We start from the raw sequence: 18,562 nt of genomic DNA, 5'->3' as shown, positions 1-18,562 counted from the left end.
TATAGATGAGGAAACTGAGACTCGATGAGCTTTAACAACATTTGTCCTGGATCACATAGCACATGGGTGAACTAAAATTTGAACTCAGATCTGTGTGAATCCAGAGTTGTAGCTTTTGCCTCTTTGTAAAGGATCCCTGCAGAGATCTCAACTTCCTCGGTCCTTCCTTATAGGATTTTAGATTTGTTCAACTTCAGTGGCTTAGCTTTGGCAAATGTTTAATCCCAGGCCATTAGCCACTTGTCTCTAGCTGGTGAGTCACAATTAGGAAGGCAATCTGTCACACCCCTCCTGATTATACAGAATCAGAATGTGATACAAGTTGATTACATTCAATCCCTCTTTCCCTCAACCTTACTTTCTAGTCATTAGATAGACTAGACTTAGCTAGACTAGTCTAGCTAGACTTACCTGCCCACAAATGGCTGACTGTACTGGACCGAACCCATTAGCCCCTGAGGTGGTCTATTCCATTGGAACAGTGGACAGTGGACTTAACTTCTTTCCTATACTGACATGAAATCTGTTTCTTTAAATATTCTGATGTTTCCTGATTCTCTTAGACCCAGAGGGTTCTATACAGACAACCCTTGAAATATGAGGATAGTGTTTGAGTTCTCTTCCTTTCCTTCTGAGTGTTTTCTCCTCTGGGTTACACATCAAGCTTTCCCCAACTGGGCCTGATGTAATCCTGCTTGCCACTCTTCCATTTCCTGGATACACTCCTTGGGCAGACCCCAGTGTTTTGCTATCTTTCTCATAGCTAAGTGAATTTGGGCTAACCACTTCACCCCTCAGAGCCTTGGTTTTCTCATCTGTCAGATGGGAATAACAGGACCTACCACATAGAGTCGTTGAGAAAGCAGATGAGGTAATGTCTATAGAGTGCTTAATACAGTAACACACATGAGGTCTAGAGTATTCTAGACCAACTTGACCAGCAGAATAAAATAGAACCAGACTAGCATTTCCCATCTCTGGACAGCCTACAGACGACCAAAAGTGACCCCCCTGCCTTTCAGATCATCTTTGGGCTTTGCAAGAATACCATGGCCTTGCTCTACTAGCACTGACACTTGAGAGTCTCTTCTGGTCCTGTTATCCTCCCACTCTCTCCAAGACAGATCTCTAGGCCAAAGGTAGGTCCCAGAAGTGATGGTGGAGAAAGACAAGGACAGGGGGGAGAACGGGTTGTTGAGGATACTGAACAAGATTCCAGGCCATCTGCCCCATGATGTAAGTGGAAAGAGCACCGACTTTTGTGTACATACAGACTGGAGTTTTTATCCTGGTCCTTCTGCTTCTTAGTTGTGACCCTAGGCCAGTTATTCAGATTCTCTGACTCTCAGTTTCCCCATCTGCAAAATGCAGCTAATCATATCAACTTTATAAAGTTACTGTGAAGACAATACAAGGAAGTGTATGTAAAACACAGAGTAGTGTCTGACACACAGGAGGTCTCACTAAATATCTCCTATTTCTCTGCAACTGGCAAGAGCTTATTCCTCAGGCCCTCGAGGCATCAGGAATAGCTCCTCCAGAGTGGTTATTTGTTCTACACATCTACTTTACACGTGTAGAGTGCTTTATAACTCACAAAGCTCTCTCACGTGAGCTGTCTCACCCGAACACTATGAATTTAGGAGGCAGACAGAATGGGGGTTATCATTCCAATTTTACAAATAGAAGTGAGCAGAGAGAAGTGACTGAGACCACAAGGCTACAGAGCAGTGACACTGGGAGCCACCTCCTCAGGCTAAGCTCAACGCTTCGTCCACTGTGTCCCCCACCCCCGCCCAAGTCTTTAAAACTTGGTCAAACACCTGTTTGTATGATTGGCCAAGGGGAAGGCTCAAGGCCATCTGCTGACCCTCCTCACTTGCTCAACTTCATTTCCCATGTCTCCCTTATGAATAATGTACAATGCACACTGCCCTGCCCCATACTTGATGATTTCTTCCACACACCCTTTCCTTGGTCAGCAACGAGCTCATCTTTCCTCTGCCCCGACACCCAGCTTACAATTTGCAGCCTTCCAGGACCGGAAAGCCGCCTGGGATTGGCTGCACCTGCCTAAGCTCACGCCCTCACTCACCAGCCCCTCAGACTCAAAGTGGCACTGCCCTACCTTGCACTTGACGACAGGCAGCTCGGAAAGAGGGTTCTTCGGGAGTTGGTGCAGCTGTGACCTTGGTTCCCCCGGCAAGACAAAAAGCTCCTTGAGGGCAGGGGCTGGGTCTTCCAGTTCTCTGGTCTCCCCAAGACAGGGCTCTGCCCACAGTGGGTGATCAAAGCTGCTGATCGCCTGACAGGGGGATGGACTGGATGACCTATGAGGTCACACTCAGCCCCCTGACTCTGCTATACAACCACGACATCTGCTCCAGACACTTTGCGGTCCTTGCTCCCCCAACAAGCCATGCCCTATTGTACCTCTCAGCGTTTGCACATGCTTCTTTCTGGAATGCCATTTTTCTCCTCCTCTCGCTGGATAATTGCTATTAACCTTTTAAGGACACAGTTCATCTGTCACAGCCTCTGTGAGGCATTCCCTGCCTGATCTCCCAAACCGAATGAATAGCTCCCTTGTTGGTGTTTCCATAGCATTTGTTCAGCAAATATGTACTGGGAGCCACCTAATTCTGTGCTAGGCACCAGGCAAACAGATTAATCAGACAATCCGGCCCTCAAGGAGTTCCCGGTCTAGTGGGGAGACCAATGTGCAAAAAGACAAGTTGACTACAGTGTGACAGGTGCTGTGATGGACAGAGGCTGTGGGAGAACAAAGAAACCAGGGAAAGCTTCCTGGAAGAGAGACTCCTGAGCTCCACCATGGTATGACACACACAGCCGTACAATAATAAGTGACTCTCTCTCACCCCCCACCAGCAACTTGGAAGAGAGTACGTTCCTTTCTTACTTGTGAACATGTCACATCCAGTGTGGTGCTTGGCTCACGGCCAGCATACAGTGTTTGCTGAAACAAATACATTTGAATTGCACGGCCACAGTTACCCTTCCAGGCCAAAGGTTCTGAAAATGTACTCAGCAGAAAGAAAGACATTTGGCTTCTTTACCCTAAGGAAGAGCCTCTAGCTACAAGGTGGCCCTTATACACTTCTACCCCAAACACCTGTCCCAGCATTTCTGTGTCCCCAGGGCCTAGAGGAGTGCCTGGCACATGGTAGGTTCTTGATAAAGTTGGAAGGAAGGAAGGAAGGAAGGAAGGAAGGAAGGAAGGAAGGAAGGAAGGAAGGAAGGAAGGAAAGGAAAGGAAAGGAAAGGAAGGGGAGGAAGGAGGGGTGAGGAAGGGGGGAAGAGAGGGAAGGATGTAAGGAAGGAAGGAATTCTTCCAGCAAGGGATACTTACTGCAGGATAGACATGGCCGATCTGAGCAGTCCTCCCTATGTGGAGCTCATCTTCTTCTTCTTCTTCTGTTGTTTTCCTGTACACTGGGTTGTCAAAATTCATACTTTTGGTGTTCTTCCGCTTCCAGTTTCTCCAGATCAGGTAGCCACTCATGCACAGCAGGGCTATTACCGCTGGAGGAAGGGACACATTACACTGAACTTCCAGAGGCTCTAGCCCACTGCTCAGACGTCAGTACACTTCTCGCCGCCTCTCTAACTTTCCTGCCCCTTGTTGCTCAGGCCGTTGTGCTGTGTTCTTCTTCTGCTGCTTGGAAGCCCTTCTCCTATCTCTTCCTTTATTAACTACTCATCCCTTGAGATCCAGCTCAAATGTGAAGTCTTCTCAACTTCTCAAGGAAGAGTCAGTTGCTCTCTCATGTGTGTTCCGAGCCTACGGTACTATACTTTATATACCTGTACCCCCAACTAGATTGCGCTCTTTGTGGGCAGGGACTGTGTCTTCTTTATCTCTCTATGCCTGGTGCCTTGCTCAGCAACATGTACTGAGTGAATGAGTGAATTTCTTCACCACACCATTGTCCTAATGCTGCTGCTTCCTTGGATTTCTCTGAGAAAACCATTCTCTCCTCCAATGGAGGGTGGATGGTGGGGGTGGGGTGTTTCTTCCCAAAGCTGGGACTCTGCAAGAAGAGAAGCATCTCTAGAGGGGGACACAGCGGGAAAACACAAGCTCTGAGTTGGAATCGATGAATATATTAATGAGTAAAGGAGCAAGTTCTCAAACAGAGCTGGGCAAAACGGGTGCAAGCAGCTTCATAAGAGGGTAGACAATCATCATGAGCATTCAAGTGGAGGCTGATGACAGCATCCAGGATGCTAGAGAGGGGGGTTTTACTTCAGTTAGACTGTAATAATCAAGACCCATTAAAGATAGGAACAAGGCAAGGATACCTGTTACCATTGCTAGTATTTATTATTCCAGAGACCTATCTATGCAGTAAGAACAAAGAATTCAAGGGTACACACAGGGGAAAGGGGGAATACCAAACTTATCAGTTTTGTATGCTTAGAAAATCTTAGAAAAGCAGATGAAAAACTATTATAAATAATTTTAGTTCATCAACAGTTCATATAAGGGGTGCTGGGGTGACTCAGTTAAACATCCAGCTCCTGGTTTTGGCTCAGGTCATGGTCTCATGTCTCATGGGATCAAACCCTGGGCTTGAGATTTTCTCTCTCTCTCTACCTCTCCCTCGCTCATGCTCTCTCTCTCTCAAAATGAATAAAGATTTTTTTTTTAATTTTTTTTTTAACGTTTATTTATTTTTGAGACAGAGAGAGACAGAGCATGAATGGGGGAGGGTCAGAAAGAGGGAGACACAGAATCTGAAACAGGCTCCGGGCTCTGAGCTGTCAGCACAGGGGCCCGATGCGGGGCTCGAACTCACGGACTGCGAGATCGTGACCTGAGCCGAAGTCGGCGCTCAACCGACTGAGCCACCCAGGCGCCCCAAAGATTTTTAAAAAATTAACAAAAAGTCAATAGCTTTCTTATTAATTAGCAATAACCAATTCGAAAATGGAATGGAAGAAGAACAGAACACATTCACAGCAGCCCAACAAAAACCATAAAATACCTGGAATAACCTAGCAGGAAATGTGCAACTCCTATATGATCTACAAAATTTCATAAAAGGACACAAAAGACTCAAATAAATAGGGAGATGTGTTAAGTTCCTGGATGGGAAGCTTCAATATTGTAAAAACATGAATTCTCCCCATATCAATTTATATATCCAAAGCATACGATTCCACCATAGTTTTTATAAAGATGATTCTAAAGTTCATCTAGAAGAGAAGTTGGAAAAAACAGCTAAGAAAATATTGCAAGAATAATGATGCCCTATTAGAAGCTAAAGCACAGCACGGAGTTGTTCTTCTGGTACGTAGGAACAGAGAATAAAGAGGCTAGCAGCAGATCAAAGTCTAGAGAGCCATGTAGTTTAATATAAAGATGACAGTTCAAGTCAGAAGGATGAATTATTCAATAAGGGTCTTGGGAAAACTAAACAGGCCTATAGAAAAAAAAAAACAGTTCAGTCTCTACCTCACACCATACTCTATAATAAATTCCAAATAGATTGCTATCTAAATATAAAACAATGTTTAGCAGAAGAATGTATAGGGAGATATTTTAATAATCTATAGTGAGGCAGACCTTCCTATGTAAAACACAAAACCCGGAAGTCATAACACAAACGATGAACAGATCTGATACTTAAAATTTTTAAGTTTATGCATGGCAAAAGATACCATGAACACATTTATAAATCAAGAGGCAGTATGGGAGAAAATATTTGTCACACATATTACAAAGGTTTAATATTCATCATGTATAAATATTTCTACAAATAAGTAAGAATAAGAACCAGAACCAACAGAAAAACAAGACTGTGAATTAGCAATTCATTAAGGATGAAATATAAATGGCCATTAAGCTTATGGAAAGATACTCTACCTCATAGGGAAATATCAGGGAAAGAATACTCATCTTTAACCTCTCAGATGAGCAGAAATTAAAAATATTAATCATATCAGAGTGTATTGTATCAGGGAAGGCGCATATACAAGCCCTTCTATAGAACAGAATATGTCAGGAAAGGGCTTGATTTCTCTTTCACTAAGCAACGTTCAGAGTATTTTCCACTCACTCTACTCCAAATCGGCCTGAAGTAGTCTCTCCATCATCTTTAGTGTTGAAGACTTTCAAGGCCAATTCAAATGGCATCTTCTCCAGAAGTACCATCACCTCTCCTCTGCCGGGCATCCCGCTTCTATTACAGCACATTGTGATACGTGTTAACACCTCTCTTGTATCACTTTTTATGACTAAGTCTGACTAAAGACCGAAAGCTCTTAAAGTCTTTTTTATCTTTTTCTTCCCTGGGTCCCTGGCACTTGGCACAGTCCCTTGCCCGGAGTAGAAGTTTTTAAAACTTTCACTCACTAGCTCACCACCATACTGAGGACTCCCAAGATAAATGGGCAAAGTCCCTGTCCTTGAGGTGCTTGTGGGTAAGCCAGGGAGATCAACTTGCGAATGGACAGTTGCAATTCAAAGATCCCACCAAGAGATGAGACTGGTATAAGACACGGCATATTCAGGATGCTATGTGAACAGCGGGAGGCGAGAGAATAAATCGGCCTCCGTGGTTCTCCGTGAGGTTTAAATGTTATATTTTGGCCATATCGAACTTCTAGTTCCAAACCCACTCTCTCCCCTCCCCACGCTATTTCCCGGTGCTGGTTTTACTTCATGCTGTTATCACTGCTCAGGTTGCTCTGGATTCTTCTTCATTTGGCTGACTCAGCTCACATTATCATTTCCACTAGGAAACCTTCCCTACCGATTCCAAGTTAAGCACTTCTTCAGCAGTGGTTTCCCTGGACCACATATGGCTTTGTTTTAGGACTTCCCCTGACATAATCAAAATTATCTGTTATGTGTATCTCTCCGACAAGACTAAACTTTTGGAGGACAAGAACCATGTTTTAGTCATTTTTAATCACCTTCCTTCCACCTCACAGAGGCTGGTACCTCGCAGCTGCTTGATAAATGTTTGTTGAAAACCAAACAGAAAGAAAGCAAAATAGCATGATCTACTAAAGGAATGGCAAGCAGCTCTCCTCATTCATTCAACAAATACTTTATTTCCTACCACATGCCAGCCACTGCGAGCAGCTGGGGAGAGTGGCGAGCAAGAGAAGCTCCAGCCCTGTCCCCATGGAGCCTACGGTCTGCCTTCACATGGCTGGCATGCAGAGTGTGAATAGTGGGGAGCAGGGGTGCACTGGGGGCTGCCTGGGGTCAGGTCCTGAGGGGCCTTGTGTGCCAAGCTAAGAAACCAAATTATAGGACTGGGAAGTGGGTGGGAAGGCTGCCGGGACAGAAAAAGTCAATGAGACAGGTCCGTGTGCTAAGTGCTTGGCCTTTCTAGTGCTTTTCCCCAGACCCCAAGCATCAGTTCTCTCTTTTCCACAGTAACTCGGGGCCACACTCACCCATGGGCACGATGATCCCAATGACAGCAGCAGTGACTGTTGAGCCCATCTTGCCACCTTCATTCCCATCTGCAAAACACAAATGTGCAGAACGATGCTCTGTCACCCAAGTCCTTGCTGGCCTCACACTGTAAGAATTGCCCAACTGCTTCCTGCCCTCATTCCAAAGTGATGATCCTGGCTAATGCCGAACAATGCAGTCTTTCCAGATCCTATCAAAACTCCCTTGAGGTGAGCAGGACAGAGGTTATCTCCCTTTCACACATGGGGAAACAGAGTCTTACTGGGGTTCTAGGGACTCAAGAGAGAGTGACTGTCCAGCAGAGCTGGGACCCAAACCCAGGACTTGTGCCCCAAGTCTCTTACCCTTTCCACAGTATCACAGTGTAGGAAGCTGGGGGGTGTGCCTGGCAGAGTGAGCACTTAGGTCTCCATGTTGCTGACCGACTGGGGCAACTGCCTTTGCCAGCCGGTATCTGTTCCTTGGTCTCTGTTGTTTCGGTGGTCTGTTTGTCCATCTGCATTGCCAGCTTATTTTCAATAAGGAATTAAATTGGGATGCGACATAACATAGTGGAATCAACGGCACAGACTCCTGGGTTTGCGCAGGTTACCTACTTGTGTGGGCAAGTTACCTACCTCCTCTGGGTGCTGCGAAGATTAAGTGAGAGAATTCATGTAGAATCCTTACTTAGCACAATGCCTGGCACAGCCTTGCCTGGTTCAAAGTGGGTGGGGGGCTGGGTGGGGGGTGTTTCGAGGCCTAAATAAGGTATATAAAAGCACGTTCTAAACTGAAAAGGGCTAGAAAATGTACTGTATTTTTAAATTTTTTTTTTACGTTTATTTATTTTTGGGACAGAGAGAGACAGAGCATGAACGGGGGAGGGGCAGAGAGAGAGGGAGACACAGAATCGGAAGCAGGCTCCAGGCTCTGAGCCATCAGCCCAGAGCCCGACGCGGGGCTCGAACTCATGGACCGCGAGATCGTGACCTGAGCTGAAGTCGGACGCTCAACCCAGGCGACTGAGCCACCCAGGCGCCCCTGTACTGTATTTTTAAAGTATGCTGTGCCATCTTTTCCACTCTTAAAACTGTCTTCATGGTAGCATCTCTATAGCACTTTTTAGTTTACAAAGCAGTTTTTTCGGATCCACTGACGGCCCTCTGAGGTGTGAAGAGGGCCTTCACCAGCTACACTCGCTCCAAGAGGGCAGACGATTGTTCCGGCAATGGCCCGGATGCCACCCTCGCGGCACGCCCGTTTCTCCAAGTTACTCTAAGGCAACCTAAGTGTTACGGGGAGAAAAGAGGGGGTAGCACTGCTTAGAAGGGCCGCCACCCCCTTGCTTCACAGGAGCAAGCCCCCGACGGCCACAGCAAAGCCCAGAGCGGCGTGAAGCCAGTGGGGAGACTCTCTGCTCGGAGGCTGTGCCCCAGGTGACAGGGACTGGAATTCACCCAGGTGCCACGTGCCTCTCCAAACTTCAAGATGAGTGCTCTGCTCTGGAAACCCAGCTTCTGCCGGCAAAATGGGTCCGATGAGAAAGGTGCTGCCGAGCCGCCTGGCTTCCGGGCCACGTGTGGGATGAGAATTTAAAAGATGGTTTATCTTAAATGAACTCCCCCTGGCAGGTGACTCAATTAAAAAGGTATTTGCTGGCCAATGAGACAGAACATTTCTAGCAGTGACAATTACTGCTCCCAATGATTTAATAAGTGCTAAACTTACTTATTTTCATACCAGGGTTTGGAAAGAGGCACAAGCAGACCATAGTTATGGATATTACTATCTGGGGAACCTGCCGAGAGGGCTAAGAACTGAGACCAGAGCTTCTGAGGTTTCCAAATGTGGGGGACACCCCCTCATACACGTCAGTAACGCATGAAACACACACCCAGTGACAGAAGAGACTGTGTACGTGAGCACTTCTGTTTACACCGCCTTCTTTGTCTGTCCTAGTGGTCTTGTGAAGCATGTAGGGTAAGGGTAATTATTCTTCCCACTTTGTAGGTGAGGAAACTGAGGCTCAGAGATAGGAAGTGGCTTCTTGCAAGACCCTCTACAAGTTAGTGGCACTTAAGACTTTTAAATTGTAGGCGGGCACCTCCACCTGCTTCCTCAGCGAGGTCCAATATTCTGTTCTGATATGATCTCGTCTTCCCACATATCGCCCCATCATGAAAGAACACAGAACTCATTTACTTACAGTGCTGGGAGTGGTTGCTGGTCGCAGGGCTTGGGGTAGACGGGCTGATGCTTGGAGCCCTGGGGACACTAACTGAGCTGGGGACCACAGCTGCCAGGCTTGGTGTCTCTGTGCTGTGGTTCTGGGAGGTGAGGCTGTGGACGGTGGTCCCAGGGGCTCTTGCGGTGTCGGCTAGTGTCCTCGTTGTGGTAGGAGCTAACATCGTAGTTGAGGTAGATTGAGGTGCTGGAGGGGAAACACCGTGGAGGTCACTTGGGCAGAGAGTTTTTGTTGCTTTATGTCTAACTTTTTGCCTCTATGAATTATACTTATGAACTCATCCTCATGGCTCAGCTCAAATGCCACTTCTGGGAAGCCTTCCCTAAACCTCCTGAATGGACTATGACCTTTTCTTTAGCTGAATCCCAAGCACTTTGGGTTTATACTGCACACTGATTTGATGAAGACAAGTCATTAAAGCAAGACTATAGAATTAGGTGTGGGAAGACCACTGTAAAAGATTGGGAGTAGGGGAAATCACACAAATCTACAAGGATCTTACATGCATATTATTACCCTGCTAGGTCGAAATTCTCACTCCACTTTAAACAAAGTGGAACATGGAAATCCCAAATGATGCAGCAGATTTATGTTCAAACAAAAGACCTTGGCCCTGTGTCAACACTGAACGATGAATATAAACTTGTATGGTCAAAGTCATGACTATTAGTCTCAATCGTATCACAAAAGGGCTTCTTTTTGTGTTAAGTTCTAGGTGAGGAAGAGGCAAGCTCAGAGTCACCTGCATATAAACAGTAACTGAAGCCATAGGGGTCAAGGGTTCTTAATTTCAGGTCTTTAAGGGGTTCCAGAAACCCCCTGAAACTGAATTTAAAATGTCGTATGTATACGTGCATTTTTCTTGGAAGTAAGAGGAGAAAGCCTCAGACGGACCCTGGGGAAAACCAGCATACAAGGAAGGTAAAGAAGAGACAATAAGTAGCCAGAAAAGACAGAGGAAAACCAGGAGCATATGTCATCCCAGAAGCCCATGGAGGGTGTTAGCAGGAGGGGGTCTCGCACTGCCAGGGGCCAGCCCTCCTGGTAGGTCTGCTTACCTCGGTAGCACCTCTTCATGTCTGGGCCCAGCCACATTGTGTCAGGACAGGCACACGTGTACTTGGGAGAGGGGCTGGAGATCTGAGGAGCAGGAAGGCACAGGTACTCACAGCCTCCATTGGGCTGGGCACTCAGCTCACAGGCATCTGCAGCTAATGGCACAGAGACAGAGACAGAGTTGGAGCAAAGGTAAGGCATGCCAGTTCCTCCCTTCTCCTGAGGATGAGCCCCTTACCACTCGGCTTGATCAAAAAGCTTTCTCTCCTTTTACTGGGCACCTTCCAGCAGTGTGTCTGGTGTTTTACCCCCACACTTTCATTCAATCCTGACAACTCAGAGAGGTGGGTGTATGCCCCAGACTGACAGACAAAAGACACCCAGTTTCAAAGAGAAAAAAATCGTCTAAGTTATAACTCTAGGGATTTTAGAGACAGGATTTAAACTGAGGTCTATCAGGGTGCCTGGGTGCCTCAGTCGGTTGAGCGTCCGACTTTGGCTTAGGTCCTGATCTCGCGGTTTGTGGGTTCGAGCCCCGTGTCGGGCTGTGCCGACAGCTCAGAGCCTGGAGCCTGCTTCGGATTCTGTGTCTCCCTCTCTCTCTCTCTCTCTGTCCCTCACCCACTCATGCCCTCTGTCTCTCTTTCTCTCAAAAATGAATAAACATTAAAAAAAATTTTTTTAAATAAATAAATAAACTGAAGTCTGTCAAATTCCAAAGCCTGTTTCCCCCCTCTGCCACATGCCACGTCTATTTCTTTTTTTTCTTTTTAAATGTTTTATTTATTTATTTTTGAGGGAGAGTGTGTGTACAAGCGGGGGAGGGGCATAGAGAGAGAGAGAGAGAGAGAGACAGAGAGAGAGACAGAGAGAGAGAGAGAGGGGCACAGAATCTGAAGCAGGCTCCAGGCTCCGAGCTGTCAGCAGAGAGCCCGATTCAGGGCTTGACCTCACAAACCGTGAGATCATGCACGGTCTGAAGCCAAAATCGGATGCTTAACCCGACTGAACCACCCAGGCGTCCCATGTCTATTTCTTACTTAAATTTCTAGGTCTAGAATCAGGCACCAAGCTTATCTCCTTTCCCCACTGTGCCTTCCCACTGTCACCTGGCACCCACACCTCAGTTACAGTTAGACTTAGTACTATATCCTAGTGATAGAGGACGGGACAACCTAGTAGCAGGATTCCTGGCTTCTATTCCCAACCAACAAGCTGGACTGCTATGGCCCTAGGATACGTTAGCTCACACTACTGCAAAATGGGTACACATAATAAATGAGAAGCAATGTGTTCCTTCATGGCAGAAGGAGCTCTTGAAATCAGATAGACCTGAGTTTGGGTTTCAGTTGTGCCACCTGCTAAAATTATTTTGCCTCTCTGAGCCAGTTTCCTCCGTTGTTAAATGAGAAAAGTAATACCTGTTCTTTGTAGGCAAAAATAGGGCTTTATGTATTTTTTATGCCCAGCCTTATTTCACCAAGAGCTGAAGGAAATGAGAGAAAATATGTGACAGCGAAGCACTCTACCAATGAGAGGGACTGTTGCTATACCTTCTGGGTGTGCTGAGACATTACATTACACGAACGTGAATGCAGCCTACCTAGGGGAGGGAGAGGACAAGGGCAGGGGACCTGGGACCAGGGAAGGCTCACCTCTTGGCTGCTTCAGCTCATGGAAGATGACAATGTCATGTGGGTTATTGAGGTTCTCAGCTAGGATGGAGATTTCCAGGCCATTGAGCCGATTTGCACTGAAAATGGCCTCATTCTCCAGGTCTGTCCAGAACACCTTGTCCTGTAGGGTACACATGCAGAGGACGGGAGGCTAGAGCGTAAGTCTGAGGGTCTGGCCCCAAACCACAGTCACAAGAACTGCCTGCCATCTCCCCTGAGCTCTCCTGCCCACAGATTCGCAGGGGGACACTCAGCCTCTAGTCTGTGGCATATACTCTGGTTCCCTTCTGTCACAGAGGGCTATTTGTTGATTCTGGGCCTTGGCCTAGAGATTGCTCATTAATGCTGAGCTAGGTCTGCTTCCTGGAGTCCAGAAGAAACCGAAGGTTGGGTCTTTATAGCTGTTACCATTACTGGGGCCTGGGACCAAGATTGGAGGGGATGTATGAGCTGCTGAGGACTTATTCCCTGCAAGGCTGTCCTACGGCTTCTGGTTATACACACATACACATCCAGTGCTTAGTTCATATAAGACTACAGGTGCATCTGTAGGCAAATCCATATTTATAGGTATAACCATGCAGCCTCATGCACAGATCTGGACACATACCCCTATGTTCATCTACACACACAAAGGCACGCTTGTACCTACATAAACACTTAACTAAGTATTGGTATACATATTTACATATTCACAAGCATGAGCACATAGAGAAAGGGACAATTTTAAGTGGATGCATTCATGTATACGTATGCACATACACCATACATGTACATGCCACATATATACACAAGCACATACATGTCTGAACACACCTGTCTTTCGAAGCAGGGGCTGGACTTGAAGGTGGGGCTTTGCCCACAATTTCAGAGCAGTGCTGAGTGAGGTCACTCCAAGCAGATATTGCCAATGCCCACCATAGACCAGTGTCCCCTTGCTTTCCCTCCCCTTGGTGGCAGAATTAGTTTAGGGGAAGAAATAGGTGTGTGAGACCTTGGTTGGTTCTGGCTTCCTCGTTCCCCGAGGAGAAAGGTTGTTAGGGTCAGAACACAGGTTCAGGAGGGTCTTGACTCTTCACCCTCTGGGGAGCTTTGGGAGGGCCAAGATGGTGTCCAACTCACTTCCGTGACCCCAGGGCCCAGCAAAGGTCAGTGAAAGTGTGCTGAACTGAACAGCACCTCTCAGGCTATTTCTAACAGTAGGTTTTATGGAAATGTATATTCCTTCTTCCCTCTCTCCCTTTATTGGGTACTTCTGTATATGGGGGTTACAGTGCCAGGTGCTGAGGGTACAGAGAGGAAACACACATGGTCTAGCAACTTACCCATGAGAAGGGCTCTGAAAGAGGTCTTGGGAAGGGAGCACAGGACAAGAGGCTGCGAGGCCTTTGTCTGCAGGGAGCTCACGCATTGTGTACACATTTGGCTTCCCTATCCCTTTGTCTCCATTTAGATAAGTCTCAGAGAGCTGATCGGTTTGAGTAAGCCTTTTCTAGGCTTCAGTTTCCTGATAGGGCCACGTCTCCTGTCACGGGGCTCACCTCAAACACAGCTATCCCAAAAGGGTGGCTCAGGAAGTCAGGGGAGGAAATCAGCATCTTTCTGTTGCCTCCGCTGAGGTCAATGCTGGAGAGTTGGTGCAGCTTGGAGTCTACCCAGTATAAGCGCTGGTTCAGCAAATCTTGGGGAGGAGAAAGGGGACAGAGGATGGGGTCTTGAGTTTGGGACCCCAACCAGGATCTCTGCTCCTCTGTGCCCTCTTCCCTACCCATATTTCTGGGCCTGGCCTCAGACTGAGGCCAGCCTGGGGCAACCGTCAGGAAATACAGGCACCGGCACTATTAGCGGGTACAGAAACAAAACCCATGGAGCTCCAGACGGTGGTCAGGATCAGGTAGTAGGACAGGCCCCCAATCCAGGGAAGGCAGGGCTCACCCAGGGTGATTCCATTGGGCCACTCAATGTTGTCTGACACCAGCGTTTGCCGGTCTACACCATTGAGCCCAGACTTCTCGATCTTGGCCTGGTACCCCCAGTCAGACCAATACATGAACCTAGAAGAAAGAAGAACTCAATTGTGCTTGTTGTCAGGGGACAGGGTTAGGGCTGTCTATGTCACGGCACTCAATGACCCACTGAATGTTGAAGATTGCGCGTGATGGGAACTGGGAAGGGCTCTGAAATCCACTGGAACCATCATCAAATCTAACAGGTAGCAGATGCGTTAGCTTCCCCTCATCTGAGAGCCTGGGGAAGCCTGTATTCACGGAGAGCTCATCTGGCCTCCGTTGCACCCCTGTGAGCCCCTTTCTCCCACTTCTGGCAGCTCTAACCAGAGTCCAAGAGGCCAAAGCAAAAAAGGCCCTTGTCAACCCTCTCTTACTTTTCCTGGTGTGCAGAGGAGAAAGTGGACAGCTTACCCAGGGTCACAGAGCTAGAACTCTGTCCAGGGTTTCTCTCTCTTCTTTCTTGAACATTTATTGAGTACCTACTCTGTGCTGTTTATGGAGTACCTACTTGTGTGGCAGGCACTGAGCTGAGTGGTTTCACCTCACATACTTACAAATGCAGTCATCACTGCCCCTCTAATCCAGTCCCCACAGAGCAGGCAAATGAGCCTTCAAAAATGGAAACAAGTTGTCACTCTCCAGTTTTTAAACTTTACGGCAGCTTCTCCTATTGCCCTTAAAATAAAACCCCAAGTCCTTACCACAGCTGACAGAGCTCTGCATCATCAGGCCCCTGCCTACCTCTTTGATTGTCTCTTCTGCCATCATCCCCACCTTTCCAAACCCCACACCTCCCCACGGGGCTCCTTAGTTCCTCCAGGGCAGGAACTAAGTTTCTTTGTCAGACAGGCCATCACAGAGCCTCGGGCCTCCTCCGCTCTTCCCCTGGTTACTTCTCAGTTACACATCTCTTCAGTACAAAACCTTTCTCTGTGAGTAGGCTTACCCTGTTATTATCTCTCAAAGCACAGGATCTTTCCTTCCTAGCACTTACCCAATCAGTTTATTTATGTACACATTTGAGTAGTTTGGTGTATTTCACTGTCTATTTTCCCCACTAGTCTATAAGCTCCACTGAGGGCAGGCTCGTCTGTCTTGTGCCTCATTGTGTACCCGGCAGGTGGCTCATGCGTGATACAGAACAAGCTCTTATTTAATATTTGCTGAATAAAGTAAAGTTTTCATTATTAGTTCCATTTTATAGATGAGTAAATTGTGGCTCAGAGGGGCTGACTTACCTCGGATCATACTGCTCATGAGCAGTGGAACCAGCCTTCACATTTAAATACAAACTCAAGTGGAACTCGAGAGCCTGTGTGCTTAATTCTCCCCAAAACTGCCTTTGCTGAAACCAGGTGTCAAGCCAAGGCCGACTCTGGGCTCAGGGGGCCGAGTGGTTGCCCTGGATATTTTCTGTCAGCCACTTTGGATTCGTTCTTCACTCATCCCCGTTCTGCTCTGTACACCAAAAAACTGACCCATGTGCGAACCACATCAGTGGGCCTGGCTCCCTAGCCTCCTGGCTTCCAGGTGCATTTGGCAAAATATTTGAGCAGAGGGAGGGAGACACTGAGATCAGGATATTTTTTCTGGACTCCTCTCTACAAAGTTGCCTCCAGCTGGCTACTGCTCTGAAGGTGACCCTCTTTCCTTCCTGGACCAAGTACTCCTCCCTGCTCCTGCCCCTCAGTGCACTGTTAGGGACAGTGCATTAGGTCTCATCCATGCCTCTGTAAAATAATTCCCTTGTTAAGCCCTCCTCAAATGATCTTAATTTGAGTATGCGGTGGGTTTCCTGCTGGGACCCTGACAGATCCATAATGGGCCGGAGATGAGCTAGGTATAACTATGTCAGGGGGAAGCATACAGGGAGCAGGGCTGAAGTGGGGCTACGTGAGACAGCTGAGCATCTAGAGGGTGCCTGGTCCTGTGTGGGGTCCACCTATGCGTGTTCATTAAATGGCGGCTGTCAAGTCACTGCCCGGGGCCTCACACATTCTCTCAAGTGGCCACCCTGGCCCCCAGCTGTCCTCACTGGAAGAGGATTTTCTTATCCCTGTTTAACAATTAAGGAATCAGTAATTGGAAGAAGCTAGCGATCCTTGTAAACTTAATATGACACAGCTGCCGAAAACCATGCCCTCTCAGGACATCCCCACTGAGGAAGGGAGGGAGGAGGCCTGCTCTGCTCAGAATCTCTACCCCCAAAAGGGAGGTGTGGCCAGATCAGGGCAGCCTGGGTGGTGAGGGGCCCAGGGCACTCTGGGCACAGGGGTGGGCAGCCTGGAGCAGAGCAGACCCAGTGATCTTGGTCCTCCTGTCTTGCTGGCTGTCATGCAGGGCAGGGAGTAGACATGTTTGATGTCACTCCAGAGGCCAATGCAGAAAGTCAAAGTTAGGCAGATTTGGGAATGTGAGAAAAGATCCGAAGCACTCTAGTGGGCAGAGCTGTCTTGAAATGAAACAGCCCCAGTGGGAAACCCTGTTCCTGGGAGCAAGGGAGCAGCCACCAGACGCCCACCTGTGGCATGCAGCAGCCTGAGGAAAGACTTCCCGCCCCAGGAGCTTCTACTAGGCAATCTCTGGAGCCCGATTCTGCTCTGACATGCTCTGATTCTATGATATGATGGGCAAGCAGTGGAGTCCAGGAGAAACCTGGGACCGATGCCCAAGGAACCCCTGGTCAGGGGTTAATAGTCTGAGGGACCCACACGGGCTTTCTTCCCTTGGGCTGCCTGAGCGGCTCAGCGCCGTCCAAAGTCTTCAAGAAAGCTCTTGTGACAGACACACCAGGACTCAGTGCCACTGGTGGGGGAATGGGAAGTCTGGGTGGGGACACTCACCCTCTCAGGGGGTCGACCGCGATGGCCCGGGGTTCACTGAGGTCACGGCTGAAGAGAGTACATCGGCGGCTTCCATCAATTGTGGCCACTGAGATGGTCTTGTTGCCCGAGTCAGTCCAGTAGATGTGCTTGTGGACCCAGTCCACCGCCAGGCCCTCTGGAGAGTGCAGCTGCTTGTCAATGAGGACCTCCTGCTCTGCCAGGTCGCTGGCCTTGTCCATGTAGGCGCTAGGAGCAACCAGAGCTGGCCGTGGGGCAGGTGTTCCAGCCACGGGTCCATCTGGAGCTGCCTGGGTGCCCTCTCCCTCTCTCAATTCCCTCTAGGCCACGGCAGTGGATTTGAGAGGAACCTGGCTACTTCCTATTCAACACATTTCCTGGGCCACCAAGGCAAGCCTACGGGCTTGAGTCAGCCACAGCCTCTAGGCTGGAGGAGCTCAGGTTAGTGGGGGACGGGAATTTACAGACAGGTAATTACAGTGCAATGTGACTACGGAAAGCATCAGAGACTAGAGCAGCAGAGAAATGGAGACTCCATTATCCTGGAGGGCTGCAGAAGGCTCTGTAGTTGAGTCCTGAAAGACTAGTTCGCTAGGAGCGCAAGGAACAGAAAGCAGAAGGAATAGCATGTTCAAGTGCCCAGAGGTATGTGTTCTGGAATAGTGAGGTATTCGGTGGGGGTAGAGCTGAGTATGTGGGATACAGACTGGAAGTACATGTAGGCAGGGGCCACAACCTGACAGGCTCTGCAGGCCATGCTAAGCAGTGAGGATTTTATTCTGGAGGGAGTAATTGAAAAGGTCAGAGGACATGGCCAGAGAGGCATGTTAGATCACTGTGGCACTGATGCACTGGAAAGGGAGGGAGTGAAGGCAGGGAGACTGGCTAGGAGGCCATTACAGCATCCGGGTGAGACATGAAGAGTCTGCAGAAAGGCTGTGCCAGTGAGAATGGAGAATAGGGGCTGAGAACACAGTAGACACTCAAGAGGCAACACTAACAGGACTCTCTGTCTCCCAAATGCTGTTCTTCCCAAGGCTCTCTTCTCCCCCATGTCCTCTCTCTAGTTAATTAGTTCCATAGTGCCCACTGCCACCCAGAACTCTGGCTCTCCCATTGTGACAACTCTCTTAAGCTCCAGACTATAAAGGCAGATGGCTCCTCTCAGATGTCCCATGGACACCTGGAACTCATGTCCAAAACTGCCCACCCCATTCCCCTCCCCTCAGCCATCCTGAACGGGCAACCCCCCCGACCCCATCCTCCTCTACTGCTAAGATCTCAGAGAATGGCAT

The 18,562-nt window shown here is 48.2% G+C and overlaps 1 protein-coding gene across 8 annotated transcripts in view; it reads right to left on the bottom strand.

The window, feature by feature from the left end:
• Positions 1-18,562, bottom strand: part of LRP8 (LDL receptor related protein 8) — an 80,434-nt gene that overhangs the window by 4,744 nt on the left and 57,128 nt on the right. For 5 of the 8 annotated variants that reach the window (XM_058717323.1, XM_058717324.1, XM_058717325.1 and 2 more), the window contains 9 exons: positions 17,268-17,495; positions 14,351-14,469; positions 13,957-14,096; positions 12,395-12,536; positions 10,742-10,894; positions 9,645-9,869; positions 7,435-7,503; positions 3,371-3,543; positions 2,129-2,305 (listed from right to left, as the gene is read on the bottom strand). In XM_058717323.1, the coding sequence (XP_058573306.1) occupies positions 2,129-2,305; positions 3,371-3,543; positions 7,435-7,503; positions 9,645-9,869; positions 10,742-10,894; positions 12,395-12,536; positions 13,957-14,096; positions 14,351-14,469; positions 17,268-17,495 (1,426 nt within the window). The remainder of the gene's footprint in view (positions 1-2,128; positions 2,306-3,370; positions 3,544-7,434; positions 7,504-9,644; positions 9,870-10,741; positions 10,895-12,394; positions 12,537-13,956; positions 14,097-14,350; positions 14,470-17,267; positions 17,496-18,562) is intronic. The other 3 variants (XM_058717326.1, XM_058717327.1, XM_058717331.1) reach the window with 1 other exon arrangement.

This window comes from Neofelis nebulosa, chromosome 2 (assembly GCF_028018385.1).
Source record: "Neofelis nebulosa isolate mNeoNeb1 chromosome 2, mNeoNeb1.pri, whole genome shotgun sequence".
Lineage (NCBI taxonomy): Eukaryota > Metazoa > Chordata > Mammalia > Carnivora > Felidae > Neofelis > Neofelis nebulosa.
The sequence above is the reverse complement of the archived record's forward strand: the minus strand, read 5'-3'. Positions and strand labels throughout refer to the sequence as shown.